Below are 27,827 nucleotides of genomic sequence, written 5' to 3'. Positions count from 1 at the left end.
TAAAAAAAAAAATTTAAGCGTCTTAATATTTTATTTTGGCATTAGTTATACATTATTTCCCACAATTCATCACGAATGCCTGTGATCGTAGCGAGCCTGTGACGTATGGTATCCTAGGGAGGGGATAGGAAGAAAGTGGTCAACATCCAAAGCATCGGAATAAGGATTAAAATTCAGAGGTAAGTATATGTTAATGTCATTTTCTTCTAGTCGAGCCACTTAAGTCTCAGTTTGTCACTTTATCACGGGGCAAAGTGAGACTTATCCTTTTTGCAGGAAAGATGAGTAATATCGACAGTAAACGTTTATCGCTAGCCCCTTAGCTTAGCACTGAGCTAAAGTGTTGCTACCAAGCTATGCATGTGTAAAGAAATAAGTGGCAATAGAATTAGCCTGTGGCTAACTAGCTCTCATTTAGCTTTCTTTGCCTCACTAGCTGAAGAGAAAAATAGTTTTAGTCAAGGCAGATGACGTTAAAAGGTGCGTAACGACAGATGCAAAATAATCACCCCACGATTTTAAATGAATTTAGAGCAGCTAACCAGCGATGTATTAGGCTAGACACTAATCAAGATGTGAGATCAGATATGCACTAGAATGCTAGCAGTGTAAAGCTAACAACCTCAGTACTGTGCCATTAAGTTAAGAGAACGATATTGTTTAGTCAGCCAGAGGTTAACGTTGCAGCCTCTGGGTGCTTAATAAGGTCACTTTATGTTTGGAAACGGTGCAGCATTGTGTGCGCTGCCATGTAAAAGTTAACTGACATTGCGTGAATGTGACAGCTTTCATACGTTGCATGTAATGTTTTGCTTCTTTGTTTTAGAGGGAGACTGATGAGTTTTAATTGATTAGAAATCACCGAGTAAGACGGTCATCTAACTGGTTTAAGCCCCGGTTATCTCGTGACTTCTGTCATTGGCGTCAGAAAGTTCCAGATCTCGGTGTGTAGCTTTAGTTACTGTTAACAGGGCTAATGTTTCCTAGTAAGCGACGACTTGCGGAGATTTTAGTTTTCGTTTTTGAAAAGAAAAGCTGCTTTTGATTGACACACGCAAGTCCGCTGCATGAGGAGGAGGAGGACGTGTTTACATGGGCATTTAGTGTAATCTACGCGTAGCACACGTAGCTGAGGGTCTGTCTAGTCATTTGTTTGCAAATGCCCCTGTCTGTCAGAGTGGGCCTACATAGTGACAGCTGATATATTTTAACTGGGCAGCTTGTCTTTGTTGTGAGTCGAAAACCCTGTCAGATCTGGTCCTGAATTACTAAACGCTGATAAACGTATTCAGTCTTTATAAAGTGCTCATCTACTAGACTAGAGATCTTACACAACAGTGGGTTGATTTTTTTTTTTTTTTTTTTTTTTTAATTTAATTAATTTGTTACTAATTCAAACTTGCCTTTAACTAACCCACTGACATAAAGTGGCTGTTTTATTTTTCAGGGTGTAACATTTACGTGTGAGAGTGTGGTCCTCCTTGCCAAGGAAGGAGCGGCATCAGAGACCATGAGTGAGAATGGCCCTCATACGGAGGCGCCCATGTACTTTGAGGTGGAGGTGGATCACCTGGAGCGGGATGATGAAGAAGATGACAAGATCCACTTCGACAAAGATGATGACCTAATTGCTGAACCTTCGTCGTCCTCTGGTCGGGTGTATGACCGGACCACGGTCCTCATTGAGCGGGACCCGATACGGCTGGACGAAGAGGGGGAAGAGGAGGGTCACTGTGGAGGGGATGAAGATGGAGTCACCTTTCTAACTGAGGGAGAGGGTGATGGAGATGAGGAGGAAGGGCCTCTGGCCTTCATGGGAGACCCAGATGGGATGTCACAGGGTTATGTGCACCACACGATTTCACCTGACCAGATCCAGTTCACAATAAATCCAGGCTCCACCCCCATGCCACGGAACATCGAAGGGGCTACGCTCACCCTGCACTCTGAGTGCCCAGAGACCAAGCAGAGAGAGGTAAGCCTAAATAAGTGCATCTTCTCCATGTGTAAGAGATACATAGCTGTTACAGGACATGTGCATGTGCTTGTTGGGTTACTAGAGGCTCCACTTATTGGTTCTAAAGTAGTGCACATCTTTGATTGATTGCAGTGATTGCTTGTCAAAGCTCTTTCAGTTATTACAGCAAATTGCTCTACTGAACAGCCAATGGTTTAAACATTTTATCCTGTAATAATATAGTGTTTTTTTTTTTTTTTAATCACGCAGTGTGTTTTCTATGTTCACAATAGAACATAGAAAACATGTCAAATGTTTAAACAGAAAAAAATGTACAATTTTAAGAAAAAAATTAAGTAATTTTTAATTTGATGGCAGCAACACATCTCAGAAAATTTGCAACAGGGCCATGATTACCCATGTGCAGCATCCCCTCTTTTAAACATTCTTTCTGTTTACATCTGGGCACTGAGGAGACCAGTTGCTGGACTTTTGGAAGAGGAATGTTGTCCCATTCTTTTCTGATATAGGATTCTAGCTCCTCAACAGCTATATATTTTCAGTTGTGAAAGGTCTAGACTGCAAGCAGGTCAGTTCAGCACCCAGACTCGTCTACTACAAAGCCACACAATAGATGCAGCGTGCAGTTTAGCATTGTCTTGCTGAAACATACGAGGTTGAAAAAGGGGTCATCTAGATGGGAACATATTTGTTCTAAAATCTGTATGTACCTTTCAGCATTGATGGTGTCTTTTCAGATGTGCAAGCTGTCGATTTTATAGGCACTATTGCATCCCCATACTATCAGCGATGCAGGCTTTTGAACTGAGTGCTGATAACAAGCAGGATGGTCTCTCTCCTCTTTAGTTTGGAGGGGACAGCATGACCTGCCCAGTGAACCGGAAGTGTTCCTGAGCCAATGCAGTGAATTCCATGACAGAATCCTGCCTGTTTTTTAATGCGCTGCTGCCTGAGGGCGCAAAGATCACGGGCATCCAATATTGATATTTGGCCTTGTCCCTTGCAAATAAAAGCTTCTCCAGATTCTCTGAATCTTTTGAGGAACATTATTCTGAATTTGTTCCACAATTTGTGGATGCAGTTTTTACAGACTGATGAACCCCCTTTCCATCTCTGTTTTTGCTTTACTTCTGAGAAAGTAATGTAAACGTAAAGGGAGGCAGGGTTCCCCAGAAACTGAGCTGCCTCTCTTTACTTTTACATTACTTTTTATAAACTCTTTTTATAAACAATCATATCACTGACCTCTTTTGACCTGATCAGCTGTAAAATGTTCCTCCAGCTCTTTCTTTTTATTACCTCTTAATTTTCCAGCATTTTGTTGCCCCATCCTAATATTTTTCATGAAATAGTCAAATGTCTCAGTTTAAACAGTTTAATGTTTTCTATGTTTTATTGTGATTTGCATTGCATTCCATTGTTTTGTTTTTTTGTTTTTTGTTTTTTGTTTTTTACATTTTACACAGCATCCAAACCTTTTTGGAATTTGGGTTATCTATAAGTTGTGGTGTATTTAGAAGGGTACACTCCTGGAGTGAATGCCACTTTACTCCCAAATATTATCAGCAGGAATTTTGCTGCTTTTGTGGGCAGTTTTGGTTTGAACAGTGTAGGTGAATCAAGATATTGTGGATAGACTGATGTATTTGTTAGGCAGTGTCAGCTCAATTTTTAAACCCTGGGAGAATTGTATTGGAATTTTGTTAACAGTAATAGAGTGGTATTTTATTTGTGGACCCTGCTGTCATTACCAAGTGTAATAACAAATATCTAAGAATTTGAGAAACTTTCTGAAGTTGTAGACAAATATAAATTTCTTGCAGCAGTATAGAAACAAACCGGGATCTTTTATTGTGAATTGTGGAGGGTTTGTTGCCTTTTTTTGGCTTCATGTCTTTTCTGAGAAATGAATTAATATTTGTATTGCACAATAGTGTCAATATAAAGTGGCGCAACACTGTTCTGCAGGCTCTGAATCATAAGAACAAGATCTTCGTTATGTTTCACATCCTTTTTTTTTTTTTTTATTATTAAATTGAAAAGTAGACATGAGTGTGAGAAGATGGGGTATTCTGTTTGTGAAGTCATGTGCATGCAGGTCTTTGTGCTGTTTTAAAAAAACATATGAAATATGAAACCGTGTGAAAAGCATGCACCAGGGTGTGGCGAGTTTGCCCAATATTTGTTGGCACTGCAGCCACACTAAGCGCTGCTCTTGCATTAATCGGGATGTAATATTAGATTGCCTTTTTCAGTGTCCACGTTTGCACATTTGATCTTGTGAAATTTATAAAATATACAAGAACATATAGCGTCACCATTCCTCCATGGAAGCTCAAATGCTAGAAAATGACAGAAACTAAGAAAATTAAGCTACATTCCCGTGCCTTGTTGAATATTATTTTGATTTAAATAGCCACCCTGAGTGGTTGAGTATAGAGCATCCAAGAATACTGTTTCATGTGAACAGCAAAAAAAATATATGTAAATAAAAATTCCAGCCTCTTTCAACAAGTGCAAGAAAAACATAAAATGATGATCGATATCAAGCACTTAATGATCTTGCTGTTAATGCTCTCACATAACCATTTAATTTGTAATGGAGTGGTCTCTTCCACTATGTGTGTGGGAAGCCAAAGCATACAGTGCTCTCTCACAATGATCACATTCATGGTGTGGTAGAGTCCCAACGGTGTGGGAGATATAATGCAGTTCTGAGCTGCCAGCTTTAGCAGGCTTCTGCTGTGGCTTTGCATGGGTATTTAGTTAACAAATGATCCCTGCCACACACTAATAATCAATCAAATCAAAATAAAAGGATTTAGACCAGCATCTCTCAGATTAGTAGTTGGCAGAAGGACAGAAAGCTAAGTCAGCTGTGTAGCTTTCACTGTATAACAGCTAAAGTGTTCTGGTACTGGGTGTCTTGGAGTTCTGTAAGGACTGCAAGGTTGCATAAACATTGCTGAGTTTTCTCTGATGTAGGTCAGCAGATATAGATTATGGTATTAAGCAAGTATTCTATTGATTATTCCATTGATCAATCAAGTAATCAGATAAGAAATACTTTTCTTATTAATGAGCAATAATATTGCAAAGAGGAAAAAAAAAACAAACAGGTCTTTCAAAATGACCTGCTCATTAGTTTTCATTTTAGAAGTTGCATTGTTTAACTGCATGTAACAGCTGTCAAAAAAGCTAAACCCGTTCATTGTATTTCTAAAATATTTTTAAAGGAAACATTTTCTAAAATGCAAAAATAAATAATCACAAGTACAATAATGCCACATAAAATAATCGATTTTATCGATTTTCTGCATGCAACCTAAACTAACTGAGGCATAAAATAAAATAGTCTTTACTTTGTCTTCTTGGAAGGCTTTCTTAAACTAGTATGTGGCAAAAAAAGAGCTCTGACTGTATTCTGTCTCCTGGATGAAGTATATTTGGTGTTTGTTCATATGTATGTTTTTTTTTTTTTTTTGTGCGTACACACGTGTATGTGCCTAAGTGTGCTTGTGAATGAGTGAGTGAGTATGTGTGTCTGTAAACTATGTGGTAAAGGACTACGTGGTAGCCTCAATGAAGAAAAGCGAGCATCCCAACATTGTCAGAACTGAGGTTTGCCCTTTGCTTTGATGCAACGTTTCTCGCTGCAGAAAACAGATGTTCTGAGGGTGTTGATGTTAATAATTAATGGTAATAGTAATTCAATGTTTTACTTGTCCATGTATAATTTTTACTAGCCTGTGGAATATTTTTCAAATATTAATAGAGTTTAATTAGTATAATAATTTATTTATATATTATGTTAATCTCAATCTGCAAGATAATGTTGCTAAAGCCTTGGAATAAATATGGTCTAGTACACACCATGACCAGCTTTAGATTCATGCCCGCTTGTTGCAGGTGTCGCTGGCATATAAAGTAGGATGGATGCTGACAGCTTTCAGCAAGGTGCCTGATTTAAACATTATATCAGACTAAGTTAACAGTTCATCTGCATATTTTATTTTAACTTCTGTAGCTTTACTGTAGTTTTTTTTGCTCTGTAAAGCAAATGGGAGTGTATGGGAGCAGCTACAAAGTTGGCTATTTTCATGTTGGAGCTTGTTGAACAGGTGGTTTGATTAAGGACTCCTAACAGCTTTTTTCCAATTAAAGGTTTTTATGACAATTAGAGTAATAAGTGCTGCTGTTTTAGAGAAACAGAAAAAAAAGTTTTCTTTCACTCCACTTGAGATCACCGTCTTGGTGTAACAGCTCTTTGCTCTTCACCAGAGAGACTCCAGCTCCACATTAAACTACTTACATGGTGACAACTGAGCGCTGCAGAGGTGTGGATTTAACTAAGCGTTGAAGCCAAAAGATTTGCACTGAGGATTTTTTATGGTGTATTTATTTGAGTTACTCGATGAATCTGCTCTGATGCATCAGATACTCTGATAATCTCATTTGCCTTACTTTGATTCAAACTGTGCTGCAGTTAATTTTTTACAGGAATACTAAGAGGATTTAGTTGAGTAAATTGTTGAGGTAATGAGAAGAGAGTATCTGAGGAGGCCAGCCACAAGCTTTCTCCTCTTGGCTTTGTGTTCATTATACGATAGAATTTTTCTAAGTAGAGAATGGACTGCTTTTATTTACAGTGCCCCAGGATATTTGTGAGAGAGCAGAAAAGGAGACAGCCACACTGCAGTGGACATTGGTCCTGTGAAACTAAATTGGAAGGGATATATTGTATGGGGGGTTTAGTCATCGTTCCTGTCCTTGATGCTCACCCGCTTCGTGTACTGATGAGAAGCTGAGTCATTAAGTTCAAATCCCATCCAAAAGGTCGCCCTGACTCAGCCTGTCACCTCATTGAATGGCAGGGCTGGTGATTTCTGAGCTGAATTTACAAATTATTTTCTCTCTGTGTTTTTGTTAAAATGTTAAATAAAGGTTACAGCCAGTTTAACAGATTTTTTTTTCAAGAGAGTTGATGTGGTCTTTTTCTTTAGCACCTGCATGATTCCAGTAGATTTAAATTCAGTTTACTTTTTTTTTTTTTTTTTCCCCCCTGCTCTATCAGGTAAAACGGTACCAGTGCACCTTCGAAGGCTGCACAAGGACGTACAGCACAGCAGGAAACCTGCGGACACACCAGAAAACACACCGGGGCGAGTACACATTCGTGTGTAATCAGCAAGGCTGTGGAAAGGCCTTTCTCACCTCATACAGCCTTAAGATCCATGTTCGTGTTCACACCAAGGAGAAGCCATTTGAGTGTGATGTGCAAGGCTGTGAAAAGGCCTTCAACACACTGTATAGGTGAACCTTTTTTTGTCTTCTTTCATTTCTCATCATGTTGCTCTTTTTACACAGCTGTGGGATCTCAAAGGTATAGTAGGTTCTGTTTCGGTTGTTTGTCAGACATTACCAAAAATAGTATAAGTAAAGATAATTGGATCGCGTCACTTAAAGCAAAGTACTAAACAGCTGTAGGATCCCTTTCTGTTTCATTTTATGTATATTTCCAAAAGCATCTGCTCGTCTGCCTTTACACACATATGAACTTGTGACATCCCATTCTTAATCCATAGGGTTTAAAATGATGTCAGCCCACCCTTTGCAGCAATAACAGCTTCAACTCTTCTGGGAAGGAGTTCCACAAGATTTTGGAGTGTGTTTATGGGAATTTTTGGCCATTCTTCCAGAAACACATTTGTCAGGTCACACACTGATGTCGGATGAGAACGACTGACTCACAACCTCCGCTCTAATTTGTTCCAAAGGCGTTCTGTCAGGTTGAGGTCAGGACTCTGTGCAGGCCTGTCAAGTTCTTCGTGCACTGGTCATGTTGGGACAGGAAGGGGCCATCCCCAAGCTGTTCCCACAAAGTTGGGGGCATGAAATTGTCCAAAATGTCTTGGTAGGGGGCCAAGACCAACTCCTGCAAAACAACCCCACACCATATTCCCCCCTTCACCAAACTTTACGCTTGGCACAGTGCAGTCAGACAAGTACCGTTCTCCTGACAACCACTAAAACCCAGATTCGGAGAAGCATGATCCACTTCAGAGAGCACGTCTCCAGTGCCCTAGAGTCCAGTGGCAGCATGCTTTAAACTTCTGGCACCTTGCATTGCGCTTGGTGATGTAAGCCTTGGATGCAGCTGCTCGGCCATGGAAACCCATTCCATGGCATTCTCTACACACTGTTCTTGAGCCAATCTGAAGGCCACATAAATCTTGGAGGTCTGTAGTGATTGACTCTGCAGAAAGTTGGTGACCGCTGTGCACTATGTGTTACAGCATCCACTGACCCCACTCTGTGATTTTATGTGGCCTACCACATCGTGGCTGAGTTGCTGTCATTCCCAATCACTTGCACTTTATTGACTATTGCAGGGCTATTCAATTAGCGGCCCGGGGGCCACATCCGGCCCGTGGACCCCCTTTAACTGGCCCACCCCCCGACTGACCCAACGTAAGCTGCAAAAACCCAATTAAATCATATTTGCTGTGAGAGTTTTAAAAATTCCCGCCCTTCCTCTTGTACTTGAACGCACCGCTTCCGGTATCGTAGCAACGCCAGCCCAGAATACTCTCTCCAAGTACGACAACCGCGAAAATATGTCACTGACAGGTCAAAAATGTAAAATTGACAATGAAAATCGCCATTTTAACCCTGCTTGGACTGATAAATGTGTTTATTTTACCCCAAAGACTGAACGCATTAAGTCAGCATTACTTTGAATATGCAAAAGAAGCTTTAATTTTACAGTTATTAAGTGTTCACTTGGTGCAGTTTCTTTTGTTGAAATATTTAATGCACTGCCTCAGTTGGCCATTCTAGTTCAACAAATGCACTTTTGCAAATACCTATAAAATGTTATAGAAGACTTTACTGTTGCAAAAGGTTGTTATTATTACATTGTTTTGTTTTTTTAATTAAACATATGTGTGGTGAAATTTGCCTTGTTAAAAATATTCTAGTCAAGGTTTGGGCCAAATGTTAAAATTTGCAATGCACTTGAATTATTTTGCTCATCAATAAATGATGCAGTATAAAGCCTTTATTGTGAATTCTTTTATTTATTTTTATGATTTAGTTCAATTGGTAGCATATTTAGAGTTAAGTCTCAAGAAATAATGTAAATAGGGGTCTTCGGCCCAGTGGCATCTCAAAATTTTCAAATCTGGCCCAGAAGAAAAAGTAATTGAATAGGCTTGGACTATTGAATATTTAGCAGTGAAGAAATTCCATTAGTGGACTTGTTGCGTAGGTGGCATCCTATCGTGGTACCATGCTGGAATTCACTGAGCTCCTGAGAGTGACCCATTCTTTCACAAATGTTTGTAGAAGCAGTCTGCATGCCTGGGGTTCTTATGAATTTTAGACTTTTTTTTTTTTTTTTTTTAATCCTCCTGTGCAAAATAAAGCAGGAAGATATTTTGGTCATACTGTCCGTCCATCTGTGAAGTTTGAGTCGAGCAATGAAATTTTAAATAACGGTTCTTTACTCTTCAGAGATGTACAACATGATACTCCTGGATGCTTAGTACATTTTTTTTTAACATTTCCTAATTTCAGGCTGCTAATGCTTTAATAATATATGCTAATGATATGCAGCTTCTTTCTCATGCCTGATTGGCATAGTCTAATCATGTGCTCATATTGTGCTGACCATGTCTACTAATTGACCTTGGTCACTAAACAGCTGGCAGTAGCTAGATAGTGAGAAACTGGGGAATGTCCAATTTCTAGTTAAAGAGCTGGTCTATTTATAGTAACATCAGCTCTAGGCTGCAGCCTTATTGATTAGCATTTGTTGCCAACATCTGATTGGCTGAGCATTGTCTAACATGTTAGTCAGACTGTGACTCATCATTGAGCAGTATTAAAGCCATGCTTACTGCTCAGCAGTATTGCTCAAATGTAAACAGCATGGTTGCATTATGTTTTGTACATGGTTGCCTTTTGATTATAGTAATGCTATCCATAATGCATTGATATCAGCAGATTATGTAGTATGGGTGCATTATGTAGTACTATTTCTGTACACACATGAGTATATGTGAATAACTTGTAAGTATGCATTATGTCTGTCTTATTGTTATAGATTAAAGGAATAGAAAGATATGTGGTATACACACTTGTACAAGAGTGCAGTATGTACTTTCTGTGATTTGTTCACCATGGGATTTTTTTGTGTGTCAGGATGTGGTTACCAAAATTATTATTTTTAGAAATGTTAGAGAATCTCTCTCAATCTCTTACAGTATTTTTACATTTATTTTGATTCAATGAGTATTGTTAATATTGAAAACATATTTTTTGCTTCAATCTGTATTATATCTTTACTATTCTGCAGGCTAAAAGCACACCAGAGACTTCACACAGGCAAGACGTTCAACTGTGAATCAGAGGGATGCACAAAGTACTTTACCACCCTCAGTGACCTGAGGAAGCACATTCGCACACACACTGGGGAGAAACCATTCCGGTGAGCATTTCCTTTGTCACAGCGGGTTTAATTTACTCCTAGATGAAGATGAAGGAACTGTGATACAAAGAGAGGAAACTCTTAGTGTATTGAACTGTTTTCTTGTCAATGCTAACAGAGTCCTTTTTTGTATATAAAGACACCGGGGGTAATGGGGCATGGCTTTAATCTAGATAGGTGATGAAATCCAGCCTTTAGTGTTATTCATGTTATGTTTACATTTGATTACAAGCATTTTTTTTTTCCCAGGTGTGATCACGATGGCTGTGGAAAAGCCTTTGCTGCCAGTCATCACCTAAAAACGCATGTACGGACTCACACAGGTACACATTGTTTTATTTAACCTCAATTATCTAGGGAAGCTTTGACAAAGGCATGTTTATTTTTCATTTCTGCCTGATTTGCATTTACATTGTTGCCTAGTGCTTCCCACATGTATTCTGTTTAACTGGCATAATCTGAAACATCTTTCCTTCAACTAAAACATATTATAATTGCTTTGTCCTCCATTCAGAATTAGAAGTGCAGTTAAAGAAAAGAAAAGAATAATTGAAAAGGCTCTTTCTGCGTGCACTTCTATTGACTGAGCAAATAGCCTTCCAAATTAAGACCACCCCAGAATAGACAGCTGAGGCCAAAGCCTTTATTGCTCTAATGACTGTATTCATGTTCGGGGCAGGACAATAGTCTTCCCAAAGTGCCAGCTGTTGAACACACAGGCAGATACTCCCTCCTGTTAGGGTGGTTTCTCAAAACACATAAGAAACCACCTGAACAACAGGTCTTATGATCTAGTATATATCTATATATTTATAAGACAAGCCTATTAATCTTTTAAACTCATCTTGTTCATCTGAAAGAGAAATGACTTGAATGACTTGGTTTATACTTTGTGTTGTTTAAATGGGATCTCCTGTTTGATGAAAACAGAATCAGTTGAACTGTTTTCCAGCTGCATGCATATTAAACAAATATAGGTGCAAGATATACCGATCACTATCGGGATATTAAAATATAGCTACAGCTGATTTCTCGGTACTGTGTTTTTGTGGGCTTGAACAGACAGTTTTCATTATTTTAATATTTGTTTTTGCTTTACTACAAGCAGGCTTTGTATATTTTTGACTTCTGCAGTGTCTGTGGCAGCAACTAAGATTAAAAACCAACAATTTCAAACAAACACAAACAAGAGTGGCTCATGTTAAGAATTGTTCCACATATTTTTAACACTGCCCCCTGGTGATAGTACACAGCTACAGCATGAGTAAGATGATCTGTATAAGAACTACCCACAACTATGCTGGTCCTTTGAGATTTCTGTGTTATTGTGACATTAATAAAGGTGACTTTTTAATCTCATTCTCTGAAATAAGGACAAACACACATTTTATTGTCTTTAAAAACTCAATATTATCCTCCTAGTTAAAAATTAAGTTGCAGCTTTCAACTTGGCTGACCTTTTTCCTGCCTGTTAGGAAAAATAGAAAAAGTAATGAATAATAAATAAATTAATAAATCATTCTGTACTTTCTACCTATGTTTCTACTCTTTCTTTAGGGGAAAAGCCATTCAACTGTCCTAGTGACGGTTGTGAGAAGACTTTTAGCAGCCAGTACAGCTTGAAGAGTCACATCCGGGGCCACGACAAAGGACAGCCCTTCAGCGTCTCTCTCTCTGAAGTGAGTCACAGCACAGCATCTTCTCGGAGTGTAGGCACAGTCGGCTTGTTCTCCGTGTAAAGCCTCAGGGCTACATGACACTGTGGTCCTCGTGTTATGCACTGCATGCTGTTGCTGGGTGGATTCTTAAGAAAATTTATTTGCAGGTTTGTTATCGCATCTAATATGTCAGGTTTTATTGCTAGATGATAAGCTTTCCCCAAAACAAAAGCTACAAACTGGCATGGTGTTAACAGTTCCACCTATGCAGTGGCCGGAGTTAGTGGCGCACACTACTGTGTGTTAACCATGGTAATTCATTTAAGTCAATGTGAAGAAGAAGTGCTTGTAGACCACATAGATGACATTATTCCTTCTTCAATTGAATGGTTATTAATTATGTCATCATCTAATGGGACACCTAATACAGTAAAGCCTAGATTTTTACATTACCATACAGTAGGTGTCATTTCCATGACTTGGACAATGCAACGGTTACTTTATTTTACTTACTTTAATTAGGACGTTTTCATCTCTTAATTACAGGATGCAAATCACTCGCTGTGCCTCAGTGACTTGAGCCTCATCTCTACAGACTCAGAGCTACGAGAGAGCATCCATAATGTGAGTTGGGACTTTATTTCATTTTTGTCAAACAGACATTGGGTTGACACTGTAGAGGAGATGTTAAGATGATCAGTTGGATGTCAGCTAAAAGGCAGGTATTTTCACTCTTCAGTTTATTTCATATCCACTGTATTAAAATGTCAAGGTTAAAATAATATATTCACTGAGTCCACCTTTTTTTTGTATTTTGTTCATTTTAATTTTATTGCAGGCTCAAAATTTGGACTTCAACAATGCGACCCCTGTGAAAATCTTTGAGCTTATGTTCCAGAGTCCTGAAAATAGTGTCAGCCAAGATGATGCCAATCCCAGCGGTAAGCATATTTCATTTAAAATCTACCTGCTTGGATTTTTCTTAATGTTTTTGTTCTGAAAGGATTTTTTTCCCCCCTGTCATCAGAGAGCCTTGTTGAACCCTTCAGCATAGAGACCCAACCAGGAGTGACTGCTGCCTCGTCTCTCATCTCTTTCTCCGTCAGTCCTACCTCCTCATCTTCTTGTTCACACACCGCCGCAGTCATGGAGGCCTCTTCCCAGGTCAATCAGAGCTGCTCCTCCCAGACCTCCATCCCTGCTTCCATCACTGCAACTGTTAGCACAACACAGCCTTCTGCTTTCATGCAACTAAATGGGTCTCAGCAGATCTCGGATGTGCCGCAGGCTTCTGTGCAGCCACCAAACAATGTCAACGCCCAGCACTATGTGGCACTGCCACCCACATTCCTACAGCAAGACAGTACTACTCAGACCACTCCTTTATCGCCACCTATCTCTGCTTCTGCTCCTGCACTGACTGCCGCAGCACCAAGTCCTGCTGCTGTTGTTGCAGGTACCACAGCAGATGCTTTAGCAGCTGTTGCTCAACCTGTGCCTTTGGCCAACAACCCTGTCCCCAGTTCTGGCCCTAGTTTGGCGAACACCCCTGCCACTATCACCATAGCACCCACACAGAACCTGCTGCAGCCTAGTTTGGTCATGTCTGACCAGAACCTCCAGTGGATTCTCAGCAGTGCCACTAACAGCCAGCAGAACCCCGAGCAAGCAGTGAGTAATGATCCCACACAGTAGAATCTGTTCTTCTCTTCATAAGTATGTTTATATGAGAGTATTAGCAAGGACAAACTATAAATGTACCAAAGTAAATAAGTAAAACAGGAGAAAGTATGATTTTTTTCAATAGCATGCAATTAAATTTTACTGAGTGCCAAATCACAGCAAACAGTTGCCTCAAGGTGCTTTATATTGTAATGTAAAGACCATACAGTAATTAAAGTGAAAACACAACAATCAAAATGACCCCCTATGAGAAGCACTTGGTGACATTGGGAAGGAAAAACTCCCTTTTAACAGGAAGAAACCTCCAGCATAACCAGGCTCGGGGAGGGGCAGCCATCTGCTGTGACCAGTGGAAGAGAGCCAGAGATTAATAACAACTAATGATTAATTGCAGAGTGGTGTATAAACAGAGTAAAAAGAGGTGAGTGAAAAAGAAATACTCAGTGCATCATGGGAACCCTCCCCCAGCAGCCTAGGTCGATGGCAGCATAACCAAGGGAGGGTTCGGGGTCACCTGAACCAGCCCTAACTATAAACTTTACCAAAAAAGGAAAGTTGGAAACCTGACAATAGCTTTATATTTAACCTACTTGAACTTTGGTGTTTGTTGTCTGTTCACAGCCACATCAAGGAGCTCCAAAAGTGGAAAAGGTTTTCTTCACTACAGCCATACCCGTGGGAGGAAATGCTGGTAAGCCACCGTGTAGCAAATCATCATAATTCTTCATGCTCTTAACATTGGCCAAAAATGAAAATCATAAATTAGTTTTGCCAGTGGAGTATTTGAGTTAAGGAGCATTACTTAAATAGTAGATTGATAAAGTGATTCTCCTCAAAATTAAATTTAATGCTTAATTACTTCACACTAACAGTAATCCCATTACATTATTTGAAGTCATTGACAAGCAGCAGTACAAGAGATAAAACATTCAAACTATTCAAGAGCTACCAAGTATAGTATTTGACAATAAACATGCAGATTTTGAGCCGCTCAGCTGAAAATGGCATTCTCATCTGAGGCTTGATAGTGATTGGCTTTCATTTTTGATGGTCTTTTTTTCCCCAATTAAATGTAAAATTTAGGAAATGAAAAGAGGGAAATATGTGGTTTTTCCAACCCTGCAAGTGTATCTTTGTGAGGAATCCCCAAAATATTTATAATATAAAACAGGAAAAATGGAACAAAATCTCTCATTTGACAAGTTGAAGTCAAAGAATGTTTAATTTGTCTTTGTCAATGATTGCTGGTGAATTTTCCTTTCTAATTTTATACTTGTGTTCCTTAAAAGAACCACCGATAGGTTTACCTGATGATGAGGAAGAAGAGGAGGAGATGCTTTACAGTTGATGTTGTTGATAGGAACATGTGTTCACCTGATATACAGCTCCATTAATATTTTATTCTGTAAATATTAATTGGTTACAACCAAGAGGTCTACCTTTGCAGACAGCAGTATGGAAGTTGACTTCTTCTCTCTCCCCCTTTGTGTTGTCCTTTCCTAACATTATGTTTTGGTTGTAGGTAACTCAGTCCAGCAGATCGGCCTCAGCCTGCCAGTCATCATCATCAAACAGGAGGAATCCTGCCAGTGTCAGTGTGCCTGCAGGGACTCTGCTAAAGACAAGAGTGCAAAGAGTGCCTCTTCTGTAATTTCAGCCCCTGCACAGCAGCAACCATCAGAGCCTCCTCCCCCACCACTTCCCGAGCCTCCGCACCATTCAGCCACTTCATCTTCCTCATGCTGCCCCCCCAAGTCTTCCTCCAAGGTGGGTGAGGTGAGAGTGGAGCCCCCCTCTTCTTCTTCCTCCTCCTCCACAGCTCAGACTCTCTCCACAGTTGTGAGCAGCACTGCCACCAACCCACCCTCATCTGATGGGTTAACCAGTATGGACGTCTCAGACTTCCTCTCCCTGCAGAGCCCTGAGACAGCTGCCAACTTTGAGGCTCTGCTGCTGGTCGCAGATGACTTCAACATGGCTACTGATGGCAATCCTTAAAAGAGCTGCCTTTGGAGTCTGGCACCATGTGTGTGTCTGTTGCACCCACTCATCCACAAGCATCGATTCCACCCACACCTCGAGTCACTCTCCGAAGTGACGCCTCTTCTTTCACCCTATATAGTGTGTGCATTGAAACCCCTTGTACCTGCAGTGCATTCTGCTCTGTGTGGCACAGGGAAACATATAGTATATATACAGAGTATGTGTAACTTTTCTGTTGAGTCTCATTGCAGTAGTTGAGTTTTAGCAACTTAAACGCTAATTAATGCAGGGAACAGGCAGTAGATCCTTTGTTGAAAAGAAACTCTTTATAATAATATCCAAGAATATCCACTTTGAATCGATTGAAATGAGCAATTTTTGTCCAAGCACTGATAATTTAGAGTTTCACTGTCCTGGCTTGAAGGTCACACAACCTGAGCAGGAAAACAAAACTCATCTGTCCTTGTACTGTATCCTTGTACTGTACTACAGGTCCTAACAAATGCTTTAGGCTGGTATGCAAATAACCATAATGCACTGTATATGAGAAGAATTTGCTACAGTTTTAATCGAGCATTGTTCCCAGCAAGAATTTCAAGGGGTTGGTCACACAGTGACCCATGTGGCTGTCATGTCATATGAAGTGATTTCCTCAGTATTGTTTTTTTTTTTTTTTTGTTTTTTTTCCCCTAGGAAGACTAGTGTAGTCCAGATAATGTGATGATTTTCTACTTTTTTGACAGTTATTTACTAATTAAGGGGAAAAAAAAAAACCTGTGATCAGATCTGCCTGTCTTTTTAAGTGACATCACATCAATATATCGATAAGTTGCCTATAACTTAAACTAACTTAAAACTGTGTTAATTTATTTAAATGTTTGATTCTTTCATTATGATAATATCATCTTTGAGATAGCAGAAATAATCTATTAATTTATTCCAATCACTTGTATTTTTAAGTTGAGCTGCTTTTTTTTTGTTACTGAATTGTTTTCCTTTATAAGAACGTAATGGGTATTGTGAAAAGAGGCGCGTACAGTAGACTGCACAGTGAAGCAAATTATCCTCTAGGATCTGCTTGTTTGCAAAAACTTGTCCACAATTAAACTATATAAGGAACTACTGTCAACATCCCATGTTCTTTAGGGTTGTGACCCTCTCAGGGATGCATCAAGTCATAACTGTTCCTGGTTCCCTCAGTTTGTTTCTCAGACATGCATTTTCCTTGCCGGACAGCTCACACTTGCAGTAGCCCTACGTTTTGCTGCACTCTTCCCTGTTTATTGCACACTAACTTGTAAAGTGAGTAATCTGACAGCTTAGCTGACGTGCAGCACCACTACAGAGTTTTGTACACACCTGCTGTAAAGTAGCATTTAAAAAGCCGGTGTCCTGGTGACAGTGTAAATATGGTACATTTTAGTGTAAACATGTTTGAGAAACCTGTAGATTATTCTAGAATTTGTATTTTTGTATAGACTTTTGAATTGCTAATTCTCAGAGTTTGAAGCTAATGTGTCCCCTCTGTTCATTCTTCTCCCTGTCACCTTTATGCGGAAGAGTCTTCGCTGTGTTTTAGTTGAATAGGTATACAAGCCTCCGGGCTTCTGTATAGTCCACATTGTGAGAAAATATATGTAACACATAGCCTCCGGCTCAGAGTATAATTTAACAGTATTGTTTCGCATGGGACGCAATGCAATGATGACAAAGGCATTATGCCCTGTAAATTAGTGTAGAGCTTCTTGGCCTTACAACATTAACTGTTCTGTAAGCCTCCTTGCCTTGACAGCCCCTGTTTTAGAAACTGGCACGCTGGCACACTCATCTTCACTGACTCTCAGGCAGCCATTCCAGCAGCAGATCACACCGAGGCAAGTGTGGAGACAGACAGGCTTGTGGTTGCTTTGAGTTTTCCAGTTGTGATGTTGGGGGAAAGTCTAATGGATATGCAGCATTGCAGATGCAGATCATGGGATTCTTCATTTTTGTTTCCAATGTGCAGAAATAATCTAATGATGCACCAGTTGCCCAGTTTGTCCTCAACTATTCCCTTAATACAGTATTAGACATCTGCAGCCTTTAAATCTGACATTGACTCCAGTGGATATTAAAGTTGTACTAATTTATCCCCATTAAATAAATAAAAATACCACAGGGGGCATACCCACTCACATACATCAGTATGTACAACTATGCAATTTTAAGTGTGGCATTCACTAGTTTAGTTACTGACTCCAAGATCAAAAGGTTATTTATGCCTCTCATAAAATTATATTTGCTGCAAAGCAGTTTATAGCGCCCCAGTGCATCCATATTAGCAGATCTCTTGGAGTCCTGTATATTTTGCAGTGGGTGGTGTGAATCTGGACTGTAGTGTGTCCATAAAGTACTGTTCCCATGAATGTTGCATCACAGCCACTTTGTTACCTGTAATTTAATATCAGCTGGATTTGCATGATGGACGTATTTGGTCAGTGAGTTTTTTTTTTGTTTTAAATTAGATGTACACCGTTTTGTTTTAGACTTAAACATGTTTGGGTTTCACTCCATCTCACCCCTTCATATGCTTCAGCTTTCATCCTCAGCTGCCAATATTTGGTTATTAAGCAGATAAATTTTAGACTTTATTGCCCAGGTTTGTGTGGCTGATATTTATATTAATCTCATGTCAGCAAATCAATAACGGCGACATTTGTTTGGAAGCAGATTGTTCACAAATGTAGAGTCTTTGGAAACAGATTCAGAATTTCTGTTATCACCAACATTTGCCCCCCCCCCCAAAAAAAGGCTACATTTTTCCAGGTACAGGTGGGGCTGGGAGAAAGAAAAACTACATGCTTCCAAAGGAATGTCTTGACACCCAAAGAGTGAGGAATTGTTAAGAACTTTTATTTTTAAAAGAATGTATAATGTGAAACTGATTGCTTATGCTCATTTCATATAAATATAACTTTCTGAATTGAGAGCAATATAATACAAATAAAAACTTATCCTTGTCACTGAAATGTTTGAAGCATTTTTTTGTGTTGCCATGATGGAATTTATTTAAATCAGCTAGAAATCAGGTGTTCCAAGGAGTCTTGTGTTCATTTCTCCAGTGGTAAGGACACATCCTGGAGGGATTTCCTCTGCAACACACAAGATCGGTTTCCAAAAGCTCTAACAAGCTGCAAAAGGATTCAGAGACAGGAAGCTCACCTCTAGCACACTACGCAGGTCCTTCAGGTCATCCGCAACCATTTTGCACAGAACTATTTTCTCAGACAGGTGCACCAGTCTGTCCTCGATGTTCTGTAGGGCCTGTGGAGGACATACTGGTTATAATATCTGTCAAGAAAGTCTGCTTGACACAAGCAGGCTAAATTGTCATGTTGTGACTCACCTGTCCAACCTCAGAGCCTGCTTCATTAGAACGCCCAGATGCTAAATCCTCTGTGCAACCTGCAACTGTTTAATAACATACCTCAAAGAAATACTGATAATGTGAACGCTGGAGAGCAGCACGCACCGTTACCTGTTTCCGAGGCCATGATCACAGACACACTTGTCTTGGAAGCTCAGTGTTTCATAGAGGAGGGGCCTGCAGTGTTTTTAAGGAGGTGTGCACAGGTGATTTACATTTTACTAATTAGTGAGTAACAAGGAAAAGTTCAGAGGTCAGCGGTACAGAAATAGGTGGAATAGACAACAGGTGGAAATTATTGGGAATTAGCAAGACACACTCAATAAAGGACTTGTTCTGCAGGTTGGGACCACAGACCACTTCTCAGTACCTATGCTTTCTGGCTGATTGGTCACTTTTGAATGTTGGTGGTGCTTTCACACTCGTGGTAGCATGAGACGGACTCTACAACCCACACAAGTGGCTCAGGTAGTGCAACTCATCCAGGATGGCACATCAATGCGAGCTGTGGCAAGAAGGTTTGCTGTGTCTGTCAGCGTAGTGTCCAGAGGCTGGAGGTGCTACCAGGAGACAGGCCAGCACACCAGGAGACGTGGAGGAGGGCAACAACTCAGCAGCAGGACCGCTACCTCCGCCTTTGTGCAAGGAGGAACAGGAGGAGCACTGCCAGAGCCCTGCAAAATGACCTACAGCAGGCCACAAATGTGCACAAATGGTTAGAAACCGACTCCATGAGGATGGGAGGGCCCAATGTCCACAGATGGGGGTTGTGCTCACAGCCCAACGCTTGGCATTTGCCAGAGAACACCAGGATTGGCAAATTCGCCACTGGCACCCTGTGCTCTTCACAGATGAAAGCAGGTTCACAGTGAGCACATGTGACAGAGTCTGGAGACGCTGTGGAGAGCAATCTGCTGCCTGCCACATCCTTCAGCATGACCGGTTTGGCAGTGGGTCAGTAATGGTGTGGGGTGGCATTTCTTTGGAGGACTGCACAGCCCTCCATGTGCTCGCCAGAGGTAGCATGACTGCCATTAGGTACCGAGATGAGATCCTCAGACCCCGTGTGAGACCATATGCTTGTGCGGTTGGCCCTGGGTTCCTCCTAATGCAGGACAATGCTAGACCTCATGTGGCTGGAGTGTGTCAGCAGTTCCTGCAAGATGAAGGCACGTGGAGGCCACACACAATACTGAACCTCATTTTGACTTGTTTTAAGGACATTGCATCAAAGTTGGATCAGCCTGTAGTGTGTTTTTCCACTTTAATTTTGTATGTGACTCTAAATCCAGGCCTCCACTGGTTAATAAATTTGATTTCCATTGATGATTTTTGTGTGATTTTTGTTGTCAGCACATTCAACTTTGTACAGAACAAAGTATTCAATGACAATATTTCATTCATTCAGATCTAGAATGTGTTATTTGAGTGTTCCCTTTATTTTTTTTGAGCTGTGTGTGTGTGTGTGTGTGTGTGTGTATAAAACCAAGCTCACAAAAAGCATTTATTTATTGAATGCTGTTTTTCCCCTTTCAGTGGGATTCCATGGATGGATGGATATCTTCAGAAATGATTTAAATACATCTGAGGTGGGAAATTCTGTTGAAGATTATGAAAGAAACTTGATTGATAACAGTAGTATCAGCCTGTCGGTTTTCGTACCGCTGGCCCTTTAAGAAAATTGTTGTCGTCGTCGTTTGGGGGCGTGACCCGGAAGAATTCTCTGATCCCAAGACAACATGCTGCTTCTGTAGGACGTGCTACTCTCTCGGGTGTGTACGCTTGGTTTTTATGAAGCTGGTTTGTAACGTCGCTGCCGCATTAGTCAAATCCAGAGGATTTCACAGTTCAGCCTTTGCTCGTTGGCTCGGAACAGAGATGTGCAAAGAGCTCAAGACTAAAGTGCTGCGTTTGTTACCGCCGACTTCCAACGGACCGACGCTTCTGGACGAGACAGGTACATGTGTCCGACATTCAAAGTGTACGTAGGTCCCGCTCGGTGAACACTGGTGTGTCTGGAAACAGATGAATGGCTCTGACAGGTGGTTTTAGACTTTAACTGTTAAGCAACGCAAGCGCCTCAGTGTGTTGCGTCAGATTCCTGGTTTTACTGTCATGTGCAACTCGCAGCTGAAGCGATGTCGTTTTAACAATTATAGAATACATCTATAAAATAATGTGCTTACTTTGTAAACATACAGCTGTTTGACCAAACTGGACATTAGGGCTTCAACACACGTTTGATGTGTTATGTGTCAGTTGTGTGGCCGTACCAAAGAAATAAGTGTTAGATATATGTCAAATTCATCAATACAAACATAATTAAATATTTGCAGATTATAGTTTGCACTGCTGCCTAACTTCCCTTTATTATACTCACTGTGCACTGTATTGGGTACACTTCACTAGTGTCGGGTTGGTCCCTTTCCAGCCTTTAGAAATGCCTTGTTTAGACCCAGCAGGGTGCTGGGCAGATGTGATGTCCTGTAGTGACATGATCACATCATTCAGCTGCTGCAGAACTGTAGATGGCACCTTGTGATGCTGATCTCCCAACTAAATCAAGCAGAGGTGGCAAAAAATACAGACATTCGTAGTTAAGTAGAAGTATAGATACGTGTGTTTAAAAATAAATACTGAATCAACTTCTTTACTCAAGTAAACGTAAAAAAAAAATACAGGCTCTGAAATGTACTCAAAGTAAGAAAATAAAAGTAGATCTTTGGAGGAGATTTCTTTCTATTTTTGTGCAAAGCTAACTGAACCTTTTGCTTTATTAATATAATAATAAAATAATATTACGTGGGAATACAAACGTTATTCCAATCTAAATTCTGATACTAATCACTTTTCTTAGCTTGAATCTGTAATGTAGGACACAAGCAGTGAAAAAGAATTAAAAAAAGAAATAGCTCTGTCTTCTGTTGCCTACATTTGTAGGGTCAGACTCTACCTCCACACCTAAACACAAAAATTTGCATAAACAGGGGTTAAAGTGGGATTCGGCAGGTGGGAACCCTAAGATCAGTTGTAGTGATTCCACATGAGGAAAAGAATTGCAACTTCCTATTGAGAGCTCTAGTAGGTTTTCTTTGTTGTGTACAGGCTGTGATCAGCTGACATGTGCTGGTGCTGCTCTGAGGTTTAAAAAGATATTAGTCAGAACAGTGCTCACCCCTTTTGTACCATGAAAAGGAAGACATTCTCTTATTAATAGAAAAACGTGACCCACTGCAATCAGTGAATGCGGTCATTTGTTGCAGTCAACAAGAAATCACCTGATGCTAATGTTTTGTATTGTAAACAGTGGTCGTCTGAGCTGTTCTTCTGGATTTAACGTGATGCCTTTTCAAAATCACCCCGAGCACCTTTTCGTGCATTTTGTTCTGTTTTCATATTGGTTGACATATATGCAGATACTAATGTGTCTTTGACAGGCCAGTGTATTTATTGGACCTTAATTTAATGATGTTCAGTTGGTACAAATGGGTGAAAAGTGTACCAACAAAACATCCACATCATTTTCACATTACTTGGTCTGAATTGTCAATACAGTGCGGGCCAAATTGTGACCCTACCATCTTAATGTTGCAGCAGAAATCGAGACTCACTAGACCGAGGAACATCTGTCTTCCATTATCCAGTTTTGCTGCGTGTGTGCGTACTGCTGTTGCCTGTTCTTAGCTGATAGGATTAGCACTTCATGTGATCTTCTGCTTCAAGGTTTGCACATGGAAACATGCTCTTCTCTATGCCTTTCTTTTAATGGGTTGATATTCAAGTTACTGTTCCCTTTCAATCGTTATCTATATCGAAGTTGATATTTTGGGAGTATTATTCAAGTGATAGTGTATAGAAGGAACAGAAACAGAGGGGGACGGGCCATCTTACCTGTGTCAGAAAGAAAACTGTGATTAGAACTGTTCTCAACTTAAAATCATTTGTCTTGTAAACCTAAATTCTGTGTCACATAGTTGACTAAAAGAGTGTGTGTTAATATAGATGTTATAGGTGCTCACCTTTTCTTGGTTGTTTGGCAAACTAAAGTGGCAGGTTAGAATTCTGTGGATTAGAGGCACAAAATAAGAGCATGCTGCTGTGATGTAGAGTTTAAGCAAGGACCGTGCTTGACAAACACCTCAAATGGTTTATTTCTTCCAGTTTTTCGCTCTCTCATATGCACTTAGAGAGTGTATCTGAGGTGCATCGCTGAGCTCAATCTTGTACCTAAACATAAAGGAAAATGAAAGTGATGAAGTTGGGAGAAAATGGTTATAGTAAAAGCTTTAATTGTCTTGTTGCTGGTCTCCTGTGGATGACAGCTCATTAACACCCCTTGTTTTTGAACTGCAGATGGTGCTGAAATCCTGAGATGCACAGTAAAGGCTCTGAAAGAGAGTCACATTGTTGCGGTGCCCACGGACACCATTTACGGCCTGGCATGTCTAGCCCAAAACTCCGAAGCCATCAGAAAAACGTATGACACAAAAGGGCGAAATGGACAGAAGCCGCTGGCCATCTGTGTAGGGGAAATTCAGGATATCTATAAGTAAGTTTGCTTTTGACTTTGATCAGGACGCATGTTGTGTATTTGCTTCGCTGGAAGTGTAGTCCTGTCTTTCTAGGCCAACTGTTTTGCACAAACATATTACTCATATGCAGAGGAGTCACACATGCAAGAGGCAGAGATACCATCACCACTCACATAACACATTTTACATTTTGACTGACAGGAACATCTACTGTTAAAGGACACCTCTGTATTATTTAATTATTTGCTATGTGACTGTATTTCAGATCCCTGTGCAGCCTTGTCTCATTTCTCTGAGGTTTGTTAAAGATTTGTGGGAATAAAAGTGAAACAAACAACAGTACAATAGTGGGTAGACCCACAAAAAAAAAGAAAAGGAGCAAAAAAACCGTAATTGCACTATTCTGGACTGAAAAAGGATTCTTTTATTATCAAATAGTTATTTTGGCTATCATTCGTTTTGCTTCATTAAAATTCTGAAAATGTTGAAATGGCCTAAAGCAATTTTCCACAGCACAAATTGATGTCGTGACATTATGAATCCAAAACTTCATCACAAAACACAAAGAAAATGATCAGAACAGAGAATTATTTTTGCCAGAAATATGAATCAAATCAAAAATAATTATTTTGCAGGGATGCAATCATTAATATTTGTTGGTTTTTTTTTTATGTGTGTGTGCATGATTAAACACTAATGTGTTAATGTGATGTCATGTACAGGTACTGTAAGGTGAAGGTGAAGAGAGAGTTATTATGTGACCTGCTGCCCGGTCCCGTCACTCTGGTGTTTGAAAGGTCTGAAGAACTGAACACGGATCTGAACCCCTTTACCTCGGTGAGTTTGCTTCTTTAACTACTGAAAAGAAATGATTAAACTATAAGTGTGAAGTGTTGGCTACACATCCACACCTCTCTCAGCTTGTAGGTGTACGTATCCCAGATCATCCCTTTATGAGGCAACTTTGTCAGATGTGTGGGGAGCCACTTGCACTCACCAGCGCCAACATCAGCTCACAGACCAGCACGGTGGAAGTCCATGTAAGTACAAAAGTAAATGGCTTTTCTGTTTCTTTCAAATGCAAGTACACCTACCAGACAGTTTATTAGGGACACCTTGCTGGTACTGGGTTGGACCCCCTTTTGCCTTCAGAGCAGCTTTGTGGTATAGATTCAACAAGATGCTGGAAACAGTCCTCTGAGATTTTGGCCCATGTTGATATGATGGCGTCACACTGTTGCTGCAGATTTGTTGTCAGATGTGAATTTCCTGTTCCACCACACCCCAAAAGTGCTTTATTGGGTTGCGATCTGGTGACCGTGAAGGTCAGTTGGGCATAGTAGTAATCAGCTTTCTGATAAGGTGCGTTATCCTGCTAGAAGCAGCCATCAGAAGATGGGTACATTGTGGGCATAAAGGGATGGATATAGTCAGCATCAATACTCAGGTAGGCTGTGGAGTGGTGTTTAAACAATACTCAGTTTGTACTAATGGGCTCAAAGTGTGCCAAAAAATATCTCCTACGCCGTTACACTACCAGCAGCTGTTTGAACCATTGATACAAGGCAAGATGGATCCATGCTTTCATGTTGTTTATGCCAAATTCTGAGACCATTGTCTGAATGTCGCAGCAGGAGACTGAGAGACTGAGAGTTGTCAGATCAAGCAACGGTTTTCCAAATCTTCTAATGTCCAGTTTTGGTGCCCCTGTTCTAACTGTAGCCTCCGTTTCCTGTTCTTAGCTGACAGGAGTGGCACCCTTCTGTGGCTGTAGCCCATCTGTTTTAAGGTTTGACATGTTGTGCATTCAGAAATGCTGCTCACTGGATAGTTTCTCTCTCTCTCTGACCGTTATCTGTAAACCCTGAAGATGGTTGTGTGGGCAAATCCCAGTAGCTCAGCAGTTTTTGAACTAGTCAGACTGTTTGGCAGCAACAACCACACCACGTTTGAACTCACTTAAATCACCTTTCTTCCTCATTTTGATGCTCGGTTTGAACTTCAGCAGGTCATCTTTATTATGTCTACATGCCTAAATTCCTTAGTAACACAGTTATTTGGGTTAATGAGCAGTTGAATCCCACCCTATGCAGCAGCCAGAAAGTGTATATAGTCTTTAATGCTGCTGGGTTTTTCTTCTGAAGGAGTTTCAGGAGCTCTGGCCCAAACTAGCTGTGGTTGTGGATGGTGGACCGATAGGAGGCCAGAGCCGCCTCGGATCAACAGTAGTCGACCTGTCAATCCCTGGCAAATACAGCATCATCAGACCTGGCTGGTAAGTTCATCCAGATGCTTGTTTTAATAGTTTCTCTCCAAGTGAAATAAAACCACGTGATGGTGCCCAGAATGTTTCCACACATAATTCAAACTATTTCAGAGCACTCAGGTACTTTCTTGATTGTTCAAACAGCCACATTTTTTCCACAGTTAAAAAATAAAGTGGTACATTTAAGTAAAATTTCCCTAACGCATGTGATGTGACACTTCAGGTTATGGGTCTCCACTAGAAGAATAAGTACTTAATTTACTTAATTTATTGGCTGGACAAAAACATTTGCGAGGCAAAGTTGAACAAAGGTGAACTCTGATTCACGAGTCTAATGTATTAAAACAAAATGATGCAAATTGAGCAGTGACCTGAATTGGATGTGGCAAATTAGTTATACGACTTAAGTGTAATGTGACAGTTCCATCAGTTTAATCCATGACTCGGGAAGAAGGGGAATAGATGCATCCAAAGTGACTGCATGCCTGTTACTTATTCAATATGAGCCATTTACAGCATCTTGTATCATTGTGAATATGTGTAAGCTTATGTGCATGAAATATCTGAATATCCACTACAAAAAGTAAGGAGGCGTTTTTCAAAAATTAGCCCACTAAACCTAGTCTTAGTTTACTACACTGCCTCACCACAAACGAGTGATTAAAATACCATATTTGGAGTCAGTTTGTCACATCGTGTTAACACTCTTCTTTCTCACGCTGAGCCTCACACCCCCTCTGCCCCCAAACCACCCATGTTTGCTCCGAAGTAGACTTGGTACATTAAACAAGAAATGACTGTAATTTTGGTTTCAGCGCCCTTTCTCCTACGGTTGATGTGCTGGAGCACAAATATGGACTGTCAGAGCACTCAGGGGAGAAATGACCTTTGAACTCTCCACACTCCAAAAAAACCCAAAACAAAACGCACAGCCAGCTTTGACCCGAAGCTGTTTGGGAGAAGACGAATCCAGTGAATCTGCCTTTGATTGGGAAGACAGGAACTCAGGAAGATTTAAACTGCTGATGGATGATTTTGTACCAGTGGCTGCTTTAAAGTCTTGGGTACCTTTTTTTTTCCTTGATGACCATATTTTGTGTTTTCCTGTGTTTCTGCCATATGATTACTTGGGAGCTTAAGCTGCCTTGTCATTTATTCAGAAATAGGTCAGCTAACCATATAGTATATAGTAACCTTTTAAGTAATGATTAAAAAGAATGGTTTGATCAAATCTCTTGTAGTAAGTGCTTTTTTTTATGGTCTGATTGAATCTGTGCCATAACATAAATCAACTTTTTATCTGAGTTGTAAACTTTTTAATTTTTTATTATTAAATCCATACATTTATTATTTCATGTCAGTGTGAAGATTGCTCTGCAATTGTTAGCATCTGCACGTGCAATAAATCCTGTGTCACATTGTAGACTCGACTGTAAATACTGGAACATTTCAGCAGTTTTGGTTGGCACATGGATATAATTAGTAAGATTCATCATTTGAATGTTAATAACTGGAATGCATAATTAAATCTTCTGTGCCTAATTAGAGCTTGATTAATGGGTGGTACAAGATTTGGAAATCCACAATAAAAGTTTTATTTTTTTCCTAGGCTCACAGTTTTATCAGTGCACAACAAGCTCTCTGAGATTTATTTCTGCCTTTATGCACTGGATTTTACTCAGACCTGCTTCTTAATGGAAGGTGAAATCAATAGAGCAATGTTGAGTGTTTAAAAAGCAGCAGAAACCACTTACTGGTACCCTGGACAGGAAAATCAACCTAAGATCATTCGGAGAAGTCACTTTTATTCTCAAAAATGCCCGTCTCTGA

At 40.2% G+C, this 27,827-nt stretch overlaps 2 protein-coding genes across 2 annotated transcripts; both read left to right on the top strand.

The window, feature by feature from the left end:
- Positions 1-86: 86 nt before the first annotated feature.
- Positions 87-18,801, top strand: mtf1 (metal-regulatory transcription factor 1). Its single transcript, XM_030750144.1, has 11 exons — positions 87-179; positions 1,448-1,975; positions 7,053-7,291; positions 10,338-10,469; positions 10,719-10,792; positions 12,027-12,148; positions 12,674-12,751; positions 12,966-13,068; positions 13,155-13,798; positions 14,432-14,501; positions 15,333-18,801. Exons 2-11 carry the CDS (start codon positions 1,511-1,513, stop codon positions 15,806-15,808), a joined length of 2,403 nt encoding a protein of 800 aa, XP_030606004.1. The 5' UTR covers positions 87-179; positions 1,448-1,510; the 3' UTR covers positions 15,809-18,801.
- A 2,111-nt stretch (positions 18,802-20,912) lies between these two features.
- Positions 20,913-27,561, top strand: yrdc (yrdC N(6)-threonylcarbamoyltransferase domain containing). The gene is made up of 6 exons (XM_030750908.1): positions 20,913-21,156; positions 23,553-23,748; positions 24,454-24,568; positions 24,652-24,771; positions 25,876-26,006; positions 26,813-27,561. The coding sequence occupies exons 1-6, from the start codon at positions 20,991-20,993 to the stop codon at positions 26,880-26,882; spliced, it is 798 nt and encodes a 265-aa protein (XP_030606768.1). The 5' UTR covers positions 20,913-20,990; the 3' UTR covers positions 26,883-27,561.
- The last annotated feature ends 266 nt before the right edge of the window (positions 27,562-27,827 follow it).

This window comes from Archocentrus centrarchus, chromosome 16, assembly GCF_007364275.1.
Source record: "Archocentrus centrarchus isolate MPI-CPG fArcCen1 chromosome 16, fArcCen1, whole genome shotgun sequence".
NCBI classification, from domain to species: Eukaryota; Metazoa; Chordata; class Actinopteri; order Cichliformes; family Cichlidae; genus Archocentrus; species Archocentrus centrarchus.
The sequence above is the reverse complement of the archived record's forward strand: the minus strand, read 5'-3'. Positions and strand labels throughout refer to the sequence as shown.